This window comes from Malania oleifera, chromosome 3 (genome assembly GCF_029873635.1).
Source record: "Malania oleifera isolate guangnan ecotype guangnan chromosome 3, ASM2987363v1, whole genome shotgun sequence".
Taxonomy (NCBI): domain Eukaryota; kingdom Viridiplantae; phylum Streptophyta; class Magnoliopsida; order Santalales; family Ximeniaceae; genus Malania; species Malania oleifera.
Window position 1 is genome coordinate 74,917,551 of NC_080419.1, and position 13,077 is coordinate 74,930,627.

Consider the following 13,077-nt stretch of genomic DNA (forward strand, 5'->3'; position numbering starts at 1 on the left):
GAAACTCTCATGGGGCTTGAAATGTTTTCAAAATCATAAAAAATATATTTTATGAAAGACCCAAGAAAAGAAGCCAAGCAGGTCTTTTAGTTAGAAATGAAAATTTGAGAGAATGGGGAGTTCGGTCGCCTGAACTCAAACCTCAGTAGCCTGAAGAATTTCTTCGGTTGCCTGAAGATTAAGTTCAGTCGCCTGAAGAATTAAATGGAGAAGACAGAACCTGGCCAAGGCTCTTCGGTCGCCTGACCTTGGAACCTCAAGCGCCTGAAGTTGATACTTCAGGAGCCTGAAGTCGAGTTCGGTTGCCTGAACTCGCGGGAAAGCCTAAAAATCAGTTCTTTATTAAAAAGACACGCGAAGTATCTTATTGATCTAATGGCTGAAATTAATTCTAAGGGTAATATAATATATATTATAAATATCTAAACCCTAGAACACAAGTTAAGGGACACAACAAGAAATACGTACTTCTCATTGCAAGATTTGAACCCTAGAGCCGGTTTTCTGCACTTCAATCTTCTTCCATCTTCGTTTGGGAAAATCTCTACTGAAATCAAAAGGGCATTCATTCATCCAACTAAACTTTGATCTAGTATTAAGGTTTGATCTGTCAAGTTATTACTTTTCAAGAACCTCTCATCTCTTTACGTGTTTATCATTAGAAAGAGGTTTTGATCTTGAGTGTGTATTCACATATAAAAACTGATTTTCGGGAAGATCATGTTTTGAGAAAAACTTGTTAGCTTGGCTGATTGATTTGAAATTCAAGAAGTACATAAACACATATTCATACATATTGTTCATTGGGCTTCTTATTGAAAAACCTACTTTGATTAAAATATTGGAACTTGAAGGAAAACTTTGTGATTTTTGATTGAGTTGTATTCAAGTCAAATTTTTGTTAAATAACTCACTTCAAATATACTTGAACATCTTTACAAAGTGAATCAAGAACCCTAGTAGTCTCCAAAGCATTCTAAATATATTTTCACTTGGGAGTTTTGATTAAATACGAATTTGTGTGTTGACACATATCATACATCAAATGATTGTATCGTTTTTCATACATTCTTGAGCTTCAAGTTATATTATATGTCAATGTACTAGGAAATTGAATTGTACTCACAAGCTTTTGTTAGAAGCATTGTTTTGAGTGTTAGTTTTCAGATTTCATTGTAAACACGGTTCGGGCTGTGAACCGGGTGTGAGGAGGAAGCTGTAGCTCTTGTGAGTAACGGATAAGGAGGGAGCTGTACCTCTTGTAAGCAGCGGTTTGTAAGGGAAGCTCCGTCCCACTTTAAGGAGTAGGGTTTTTAGTGAATCCTTGAGTGGTTGCTCAAGGCGAGGACGTAGGCCAAGTCGGTTGAACCTCGTAAAATCGCGTTTGTCTTCTCTCTTCCTTTTACTCTTTATTTTTCGCGTTATATTTAAATTGAGTATATTACATGCATAGATAGGATTGCCATATTCACACATAATTGAGCAACTAGAAGTAGTTGGTAAACTTATAAGAAGTGTGTAAAAGAAAATTAAGTGAATTTTTTTTAATATCTAATTCACCCCCCCTCTTGGGATTACACCTTAATCAACACAGTGGATCCCAGTAAGATCAATACAGTAGTGAATTGGGTCAGGCCAAAGAACGTGCAAGAATTTAGAAGTTTCTTGGGACTGGCTAGTTATTATCGTCGATTTGTTGAAGGGTTTTTGGCTTTGTCAGGACCTCTCACGCGTTTGACCAAGAAGAATGCCAGGTTTGTGTGGGATAAAGAATGCGAGCAGAGTTTCCAGGAATTAAAGCAATGGCTCGTCACTGTACCAGTACTGACGATTCCATTAGGAGGCAATGGGTATGTGATTTACAGTGACGCGTCTTTGAGAGGACTCGGGTATGTATTGATGCAACATGGTAGGGTGGTGGCGTATGCATCTAGACAGTTAAAAGAATATGAAAAGAACTACCCTACTCATGATTTGGAATTGGCTATGGTTGTACATGCATTGAAGATCTGAAGACATTACTTATATGGTGAGAAATGTGAAATATTTTCTGATCACAAGAGTCTAAAGTACATCTTCACACAGAAAGAGTTGAATATGCGCTAGAGGAGATAGTTATAACTCATAAAGGATTACGACTGCACAATCAGTTACCACCCAGGTAAAGCAAATGTGGTAGCTGATGCACTGAGCCGTAAGTCAAAAGATACAACACAACTAGCAGCAGTAGTTCAGCACCCGATTGAGATGGACTTGGAAAGGCTCGGTGTGGAATTAGTGGGGAGGATGATCCTCGGGCGCTTATTACAAGTCTGGTTGTACAACCCACATTATATTAAAATATTAAAGCTGCTTAGGGGAATGATCCATAATTAGTAGAGGTGATAGCTAGAATACAGGATGGTCAGGGGGAAGAATTCAGCATTTCTGATGATGGGGCTCAGAGATTTCACACCAGATTGTGTGTGCCTGCAGATGACAGTATTAGGTGGACGATTCTAGAAGAGGCACATAGATTTCTATACACTGTCCATCCTGGTAGTACGAAAATGTATAGGGATCTGCAGGAGTATTTTTGGTGGAGTGGCATGAAGAGGGAAATAACAGAGTTTATGCAGTAGTGTTTGATGAGCCAGCAGGTTAAGGCTGAGTAATAGAGGCCGGCTGGTCAATTACAGCCACTTTTCATTCCTGAGTGGAAGTGGGACCACGTATCCATGGATTTTGTTACTGGGCTACCACCGGTACCGCATGGTCAGAATGTCATCTGGGTAATTATTAATAGGTTGACGAAGAAAACGCACTTTCTGCCCATTAAGGTTAGCTACCCTATGAACAGGTTAGCAGAGATTTAGATACAGGAAATTGTTCGACCCCATGGAGTGCAGGTATCCATAGTATTGGACCGTGATCCACATTTTACATCGCGATTCTGAAGGAGTTAGCAAGTGGCATTGGGGACTCAGCTAGCATTCAGCACCGCTTTCCATCCTCATACAGACAATCAGACAGAGAGAATTATTCAGATACTTGAGGATATGTTACGAGCGTGTGTATTAGATTTTGGGGGTAGCTGGACTCAGTATATGCCATTGGTGGAATTTGCCTACAACAACAACTATCAAGCTAGCATAGGCATGACTCCTTATGAAGCACTATATGGTAGGAAGTGTTGTTCCCCTCTATACTGGAGTAAGCTGGGTGAGAGGCGAGTTTTGGGGCCAGAGATAATCCAGCAGGCGTACGATAAAGTTCGACTCATTCGAGATAGGATCAGTGCATCACAGAGTCGACAAAAAAGTTACGCGGATAATTGCCACCGGGAACTGGAATTTGAAGTGGGTGATTATGTATTTATGAAGATAGTACTGCTGAAGGGAATCATGAGGTTTGGGAAGAAGGGTAAGTTGAGCCCTAGGTTCATTGGCTCATTTGAGATACTCGAAAAGATTGGGTCAGTTGCTTATTAGCTGGCTTTACCACCATCTCTATTCAGACTTCATGACGTGTTTCACGTTCTATGTTAAGGAAATACGTCTCAAATCCTTCCCATATCATCAGCTATGCGGAATTGGAACTCAGTGGTGATCTAGCATATGAGGAAGCTCCAGTACAGATCCTAGATGGAAAAGAACAGGAATTGCGTAACAAAAAGATAGCACTAGTAAAAGTCTTGTGGAGGAATCACGCGATAAAAGAAGCCTCGTGGGAGCTCAAATATGTGATCAGAAGGAAATATTCCCACTTGTTTAGTGAATATAACAGTAATGTATAATTAAAGTAATAATAATTTTATTTTGTTTAATATAGTGGAATTGTAATGTAGTGTATATGATAGGTAGTATTTTGGTTTTGAGGGAATTTTCTTTTATACTTGTAATCTCCCTGAACTACCCATGTAACCACGGTATTCCTCCGCCATAAGTGAGGGTAGGTAATAAAATAAGTAGATCGTTTTGCCTTTAAGGGATGATGAGTTATATGAATAGTAAATTTCGAGGACAAATTTTATAAGGAGAGGAGAATGTAATGACTCGAAGAATAATGGTATTTAAAAAACAAAGAGGGAGAGAAATGGAAACAGGAACAAAAGGAGGCAGCCGACTTCATCGACGAACGTGAAGCGTTCGTCGACCACTTTGCAGTTTGGAGGTAATAATCCCAAGAAATTTTTCAGGCCTCATCGACAAACACAGGGGTTTCGTTGACAAGGGTTCTTCAGGATCTTGTCGATGAAGTCCCGTCTCGTCGGCTAAAAGATGCTGAGAGAGGATTTTTGGAAGTCTAAAATTCGTCAATGAGGGTGCAAGTTCGTCGATGAACTTTCTACAGGACTCGTCGACAAGGTGACGTGGTTCGTCGATGAAGCCCGCAGTATAAATAGTGCTAAACTCAGTTTTTCACTCAACAAAAATCAGGAAACTCTCTCTCTTTTTCTCTCCTCCCTTCAGTTTCTCCCTCTTCTTTCTTAGATTTCGGCCTCGTTAGTCGCCAGATCGATGATCTGAGGCCACCATGATGCTACTGGGGAAGTTCTTTCCAAGTTTGCTGGAGTGGATCGTCGGTGGGATAAAGTTGGATTTCATCCCAAATTCAGGGTAAGGTCTTTTAAGTAAAATTTGGCTTTCTAGCAGTTGTAGGAAATGTAGCAAACGTAAAAATAATGATGTTTTGTTTTGGGATATATGGTTTTCAGGGTGTTGAGTGGAGAACCCTGCGGGTGTAGGACTCGTCATAGTAGGGGAATTTTAGCAGGAAATAGGTCACGAAAATATGCTATGTTAGGCGATTCTAGTATGTTTCAGTATAAATTATACATTTTTACCAGATTATTGTTCACAGCAGAAATTTACACAGTTTATCAAGTATTTTAAATATATTTTAAAATTTCTGTGTGGCTTAAGAATATAGATATAGTACAGAAACATGTTTTATAATATTTTCCTCAGTTATGTTTTACATAATATACAAACAACGGATATGTTTTATAGCAATTACAGAATACCATGATTATATAATTGATACAAATACAGTTTACAATACCATGACATACAGTTTCACAGTTCATTTCAGAAATACAGTTGATATAGATACAATTTATCACAGTGTCATGGTTTATATAGTTATTATAGAATCATTGTAAAACAGATAGTTGTATATAGAGATATATTATATAGTATCAGATCCTGTTAGACCATTACAGATTATAGAGCACGGTACTATAGCTACATGCAGTATAAAGTGCAACCACCTATTCAGATAATATATGGTATAAAAGTCGATCATATAGAGCCCACGAGTGGACAGGCTCCCCATCAGATATAGGTTGAGGAGGGCTGATCAGACTTATGAAGTATAGTGGTTTATCCTGGTCGGCCAGCCAGGATAGGTCCCGCCTACGGGCCGTACAACCCTGTCATGAGAGGTTAAATCATGACACACAGTTATCCACATGGAAGTTTTCAGTTATTATTATGTATATACAGATTTACAAAGACAGAAAATATATTTATATATATATATATATATTATAAGTATTTTGAGTAGAAACCTAAAGGTAAAGATATGTTAAGTAACAGGGAAAATGTGATGGTTTATATTACTCGTATTGTATTTACAGATTCAGTGATACATGATTATATAGTAATTGATTTTTATAGTATTGTAACTCAATTGCCACACACTAGCAATGACATATTTCGTCTTACTGAGCGTTGACTCATCCCATTACTTTAACATTTTTCAGGTGATCTAGGTAGGCGAGCAGATTAGGCTCGCAGATAGAGGGGCTTTAGTACTGCCCTGCCAGTAGAGTAAGTATTTTTTAGAATATTTATGTATAGCCGTAACCCAGTTGAGGGTATTTTAGGAAATAGTCATATATGTATATTTTGAGGAACCTTTTAGCACTCTGGTATTGTATAATTTTTTGGTTATGTTTATATGAATTCCGCTTCTTGCTGCTTAAATTGATGGATAGGTTTGATCTAGTAGGTAATAGAACATTATAAATTTTGCAGTATATATATATAAATCCCAGTTAAATAGAAGGTCGTTACAGAAAGCCTCTAGAAAAGTTATATGTACATGTTGTATGATGTAACTCAGTACCTTTGACACAAGATAATAAAAATTCATTGACGATTACTCCCGTAGATGTCGGCATTGTTGAATCATGTAATTTTTTGTGTCATTGTTTTATTACTTTCATTATATATACTCTCTATGATTATGGTTCTGTATATTTCATTGTTGATTGCTGCGTTGTAAGATCATTTGTTTTCGTTGTGTATTCAATTTTCACAACAATCTATCAAATACACTAGATCTACTGTTATTTTTGTCATGTGTATGTATTTAAATAAGTTAGGGTGTTTCTTATTTATATATATATATATATATATATATATATGACCAAATAATATTTGATTTAATATATACACGCAGTAGTACTTAATATTTTCTCCAGTGTTGAAGTGTTAACCGCCCATAAATGTTTCAAAATCCAAGACTTTATTAAAAACCTGAAAAACATGGAGAAGATGAAAGAAAGTATGAATGATTATGCATACCTTGTATAGTCGTAAAAGTATTAAAAATGAAAAAATAAAATAAGAACAATATATATTAAACGAATACTAAAAAATGTTATTTTACATTATATTTGAATAAATTTTTATTCATCATATTTGAGAAAATTTTTTTTTTCTTTCTTTTTTTTTTGAGAAATTTTGTCTTTTATTTCTTTTTCTCTTAATACTAAACGCCTTAAGGGGCCAATCGCAATTTCCTCGCAAAATGGAGTTTGATATTAGCACAGTGCTTGCCTTCAAAGGAACCATAAAACCAGTCGACTCTCCAAGGTTGGGAATTCCAATTCCCTTCCCTTATCCTTTGCAGTGCACCATTTCTCCCACACCGCCGCTATTCCTCACGTGCCCCTTGAACCCATTCCAAGAATCTCCGCCCTCATTATAATTCCTCCTTGCCACGAAATGGCACCCACAAGCTTTCTCGGCCCCGTTGTACAATATTATCCTCCTCTTAATTTACTGCCATATTTACGTATATACCTTCTTAGTTCTCAATGGACTCCTCTTCCGTCGCCTCCAGCTCATCCACGCCACGCCGCCGCCGCTCCAAACCCATCGCAGACAGAATATCCAGAGCCCTCCGCCACCCCCTCCGCCTTCTCCACCGCTTCAACTCCACCTTCTTCGTCCTAGGTTCCACAGGAAACGTCTACACGGTCACCTTAGCGACCGCCCCTTCCTGCACCTGCCCCGACCCTACCAACCCCTGCAAGCACATCCTCTTCATCTTCATCCGCGTCCTCGGCGTCTCCGTCACCGACAATCGTCTCCGCCGGAGGACTCTCCCGCCGTGCCACCTCACCCGTCTCCTCGCCACGCCCACGTCCCCGGCCTCCCTCGCTGGCGTCCGCCTCCGAGAAAGGTTCCATCAGCTCTTCTGCCAGATGCGCCGCCCTTCGCCGCCGCAGCCTGTGGTGGAGATAAAAGACGGGACGGTGTGTCCGGTGTGTCTGGAAGAGATGAGAAGCGAGGGAGCTGAAAGGGTGGTGGCTTGCGAGACGTGCCGGAATCCAATTCACATGGAGTGCCAAATGATGTGGAAGAGGAGCAGGAGGCGGCGGGCGGCCAGCTGCGTCTTGTGTCGGGCGAGATGGAGAGAGAGGGCGGATCGGGAAATGTACGTGAACCTTACAGCGTACATGAGCGAGGGCGACGGTGCAGGGAGTCTGTGTGGTGATTAATAAGGTCCTCTGGGTGCTTGCCATGCATGGTGACTTCAATTTATTAGAAGAACAAGCGCCGGTAGTCGGTCATTTTATTATTTGTAAAAGTGTGACTTGAATTTTAATACATATACATGCTTGGAGAAAGTTTTTGTTCAATTACTTTTGTGAGCCATCCCACACCACTTCATTAATTTAATTATTGGACAGTTTTCCTTTTGACAATGTTGCAATTCCGGCAGGAATGATGCAATAAAACTTCAAATCTTAGTTTTTTCTTTTTTCTTTTTCCTTTTTTTTTGTGTGTGAAATACTCCTGACAAGTTTACACAGATACTATCATGTGCAGGAGAGCCACTGTTTATTAGAGTGAATCTTCAAACTATCTTGACTCGAGTGACACACTCGACATGAGAAATATGTATAGAGATGAAATATAGGTCAAATATATATGAATATAATTGATACTAACATATTTTATCATAGGTGTAGTACTTCAAACACTTAATTAATTACTATTGTTCAATTTGTCATTGATCTGTACCTAGGACTAAGGAAACCAATGACCAAGATATGCATTGTCAGAGTCAAGTTTGGGAGTTTGGTTATGTAAGACAAAAGTACTAGTGTCCCCTATATACCCGTTCTACAAAACATTACCATGTTAACTTTGGAACTTTCAAACACAAACCATGCATGGCCTTTGATTCTTTGTTTTCTATTTTAAGTTACCTCCTATTAAATATTAGTCCACTCTATTGCCATTTGATATCCTAGTCATGCACCAAGAGCTTCCCCCACCTCTAAAATCCCACAATAACATTATCATGCTACTTTTAGGCTCCATAATCAAATTTATTAAATTAAGTATTTTAAGAATTCGTAAGGCTCACCAACGCAAATATGAATTCAAGGAAACTTCAACGTACATCATGTGTCAAAATTGAACACAAAACTCACCAAACAAATATTCAACTCATGATGTTAAAATAAATCAAATTAAGCACATGAAAGTTAATCAACATTCCATGTGATGTGTGCTTTTACATGAGGATTATGTAATGGGGATGCAAGTTACCCTCAATTCTTGTGGCGAGTGAGTCCAACGCCCTTACTATTCGAGTCATTGTTCCATATCAATGACAATCTTAGTTGGAACAAGGATGGTCATCATGTAGGACTTGACAACTAGATTGCAAATTGGAGTGTTTTAATGCATAAGTACTATTAGAAAGTAATGACATAGTCTTATCGCATCACGAGCATGATGTTGTCACATATTTTGTGGATTAAGGTAAGAGTGATTCCTTATAGCCTTGGAATTCTACAGCCTTGTGATGATATTAAAGTTGGCATCTCATTTGAAAATTGAAATGAGATTGATACTATGGGCATCAACTCTCTTGTGGGAATTCAATATGTGGTACTAAGAAGGGGAAGGATTAATCTAACTTTATGTGAGTGTTGGTCACTCTTTTCTCTCATACACGTGACTCAGTAGGTTAAGAAGGCAAAAATTGACATTCGGTAGAGTATCTTATGGAAATTAGGATGTTGCATTGTATCTTATACCCTGGATGAAAGGATGAAGGTTGATATGTAAGAATTAGGATGAGTAAACCCTATGCCCATGGAACAAGTATTGAGGTAACGTTATTATATGATTTCTCCTATTGTGGTCGGTAGTTAAGCTTGGATAACGATCCACTGTGAATTTGTGGTGTTCTTATTACATAGACAGAGGTGATATTATTATATATAATTGAACATGATGAATGTGGGAATGTTGTTAAAGGTGTCCTTAACTGAACTTGGGAAGTTCTAACCTTGTAGAAAGATGCGTAGTACTTAGATTTATGAGAAGAAAGATTAGTTATGGGAGCCTTTGGGCAGTTACTCCTTGAAACATATAAGTGCGACCTTATATTGGTTATGGTGGCGACAAAGACCTAATGGGGTGTGGATTGTAAGGGAACCAATAAAGTTGCTCAATGGACCTTGTTGGAACTAGACCTAGTAAAATGGATAAAAATTTGTCAATTTGAACCATATCCGACCTATTTTAACCGACTCATAATCATCCGTTTGTTAAATGAGTCGAATATGAGTTTTCATTTTGATATCTGCCCCCTTAGCGGGTCGGGTTGGGTTTATTCGGCTGATATCTGCCAACCCGCTTACATTATTAAATATTAACTCATGAAAGGCCACTCCCCCCTAAGCCAGCCGGTCCAGCGGCTCCAGCCCACTACGGCACTGCCCAAAGCTCAAAGGCCCAAGTGCCCACATGGCCTGCACACGTGCCCCTCTCGAGTCTCGGCCCCTCCCACTCCTAGAGTCCTAGGCTCCCAGCCCCCAGGTCAGCCCCATTTGGCCATTCGAGCCCTAGCCACAGAGACTCAGAGAAGGAGAAGCGGGGAACCAGTCGGTGGCCGCACGAGAGACAAGAGAGTGAGAGACCCTTCTTCTCGACCCTTCGAAGCCCTCAGCCCTCCGAGTCTCTTCGATATTTCGAACCAGCAGGAGCTTCGATCCTTTGAACCAGCAATACCTTTATTCATAATCAGAACCGGCGGTCGGCGGATGTTCCACTGGTCTTCATCTCCTCTATCCGAGGGGGCTTCAGAACTCAGAAGGTAGTCTGGTAGTCCCTCCGAGCTCCACTCTTTATGCCTTCCACCACTGCTCCACTGTGTATTGTATTTTTATTTTATTTTTCTACTTTTCTTCCTCATGCTTCTATTTTTATTCAATTTTAAATATATTAAATATTGACTCCTTGCAAATTCTTTAAAGAAGACTTGGTATTTGCTAATACAGACATTAACTTAATATTTTATATTTAATTCTTCACTGGTAAAACATAATTACTTAAGTAATGATTTATAAAACAATTAATGCAATTTATAAACATTATATACTCTTTTTTGAATGATTGACCATGTACAAACACACACATGTATGATGCATGTACACATTCTTTTGACAACTTTTGTTCATTGGAGAAGAGCCAATGGCATTATTACTCAAACTCAAAGAATAAAGAGATGAAATCATGTATATATAGGCCTACAAAAATAAGGTTCTCTTAATGCATCTATCAACCTTGAGATTATTAGTAAAGTCTTAGCTAATAAGTTGAGTGCAGTTCTTTGATAATGGAGTCCTTAGTAAAAGCATTAATTCCTCCTTTATAGCCATGGTACCGAAGAAATTTAATTTTATTAAAGTGGGGGATTTTGACCTATTGGTCCTATTAGTCTTGTCTCTAGTGTGTATAAGATTATCACTAAAGTCTTAGCTAATAGGTTGAGTGCAGTGCTTGATGATACTAAAGTCCTTTGTTCGAAATCTTTTTTCAAACAATCAACAAGACAGTAAATATTTGAAATTTGGCAAAACAAACTAATGTTCAAGTTAGTGGAGGCTAGTGAAAATATGAATTTTTAGCTCTAAGCCAATACTTCTAGCAACTACATTATTTGTCATGTTAAATACTTTGACATTTCTGCATTGCTATTGCTGTAGGCCTTTGTCATTTTAAATACTTTGATATCTCTGCATTGTTATTGTTGTAGACCTGCATAGTAGCATTGTTTCTGTTTCAAGATGAATTTAATCCTTCGCTGGGCAATGAAAACATTTAATCCCATTTCATAATTTTTTGCAGTGCATTGCAAGGATTTGGGAAAAAAATGTCTCAGTCAATAGCAAATTCAATTGATCAAAATGACGAAATGAGTGAAGAAGAAGTTCAATTTCCATATTCATCAAACACAAAACCTACAAAAGAAACAACTCCACAGGTAAAAAGAGCTAGGAAAAAAACATTTAGTATTTGAACAGATTTTGAGTTGATTGAAAGTGGAGATAAACAATATGCCCAATGTAAATATTGTCCTAAGAAATATCTCTACCATAGTAAGAACTCTGGGACATCAAACTTACATTGTCATATAAAAAAAATGCATGGGAAAGAAAAATAATGATCTGAAACAAATGTTAATGAGTCAAGGTAATGGAAAGTTGTCTTTACATACATGAAAACTTGATCAAGCTATACAATGTAGGAAGTTGGCAATGACAATTGTGAGACACAATTTGCCATTTTCTTTTGTTGAGTATGAAGGAATTCATGAATAGGCTTTAGAATTAAATCCAGAGACAAAATTTGTGACAAGAAATACTGCAAAAGTTGATGTTATGAGGGTTTTTTTCAAGGAAAAAGAGCACATTCGTGAGCTTTTATTGAATAATTCTTGTAGAATTTCTCTTACTTCGAACTTATGGACTTCGTTAAATACTGATGGCTATTTATGTTTAACTGCACATTTTGTAGATAAAAATTGGAAGCTTCGGAAGAAAGTATTGAGTTTTTCAAGCATGCCTCCTCCACACACTGGTCTAGCACTTAGTAACAAAGTCATGGACTTATTGGTGAATTGGGGTATAGACAAGAAGCTATTTTCCATAGCATTGGACAATGCTACATCCAATGACTATTTTGTAGAGTTTTTGAAGTCTAATTTGAACTTGAAAAATGCTTTGGTAAGGGGAGGAAAAATTTTTCATGTTCGTTGTTGCACTTACGTATTGAATCTCATTGTCCAAGATGGCCTAAAATTATCTCATTTCACTGTGGACAAAATACGAGATTATGTCAAATATGTGAAGCATTCGCAACATCGAAAGTTTAGATTTCATGAATGTTGTGAAAAGGTGAGAGTGCCACGTGTGAGAGGATTTCGCCAAGATTGTCCTACTAGGTGGAATTCTACTTATATGATGCTTGAAAGTGCTTTGTATTATAGAGATGCTATTTGCCAATTCAAGTTTAGTGAGGAGAATTTCAAGTTTTGCCCAAATGATGATGAATGGAAGGAAATTAAGAAAATTGCTAGTTTCTTGAAGGTTTTTTATGACTTGACAAATCTTTTTTTCTAGGACATCTTATCCAACTACAAATTTGTACTTTCAAGGAGTATGGAAGGTACAAGTAACTTTACTTAATACAGCATTTGGTGATGATGTCTTTTTAAGAAATGTGGCTAGTAAAATGCAAGGGAAATTTGACAAATACTGGTCAAATTATAGTAAAATTTTGGTAATGGCTGTTTTTCTGGATCCTCGTTTCAAGATAAAATTTGTATCTTTTTATTTAAAAGAAGTGCAACCAATGTCTTGGAAAGATTGAGTAAACGACATCTAGCGTGATATGCATTCTCTTTTCGATGAGTATGTGAAGCACCACTCCTCTTTGACTTCTAAGAAAATGCCTTCCTTTGAAGCAACTACTAGTCATGATCGTGGTCATATGACAC

At 37.9% G+C, this 13,077-nt stretch overlaps 1 protein-coding gene across 1 annotated transcript; it reads left to right on the top strand.

Annotated features, from left to right (window-relative positions):
* The first annotated feature begins 7,033 nt into the window (after positions 1-7,033).
* LOC131150600 (uncharacterized) lies at positions 7,034-7,902 on the top strand. The gene has a single exon (XM_058101424.1). The coding sequence runs from the start codon at positions 7,088-7,090 to the stop codon at positions 7,772-7,774; it is 687 nt and encodes a 228-aa protein (XP_057957407.1). The 5' UTR covers positions 7,034-7,087; the 3' UTR covers positions 7,775-7,902.
* The last annotated feature ends 5,175 nt before the right edge of the window (positions 7,903-13,077 follow it).

Excerpts from the sequence above, each read along its gene's own strand:
- LOC131150600 (XM_058101424.1), top strand. The coding sequence starts at position 7,088 with ATGGACTCCTCTTCCGTCGCCTCCAGCTCATCCACGCCACGCCGCCGC.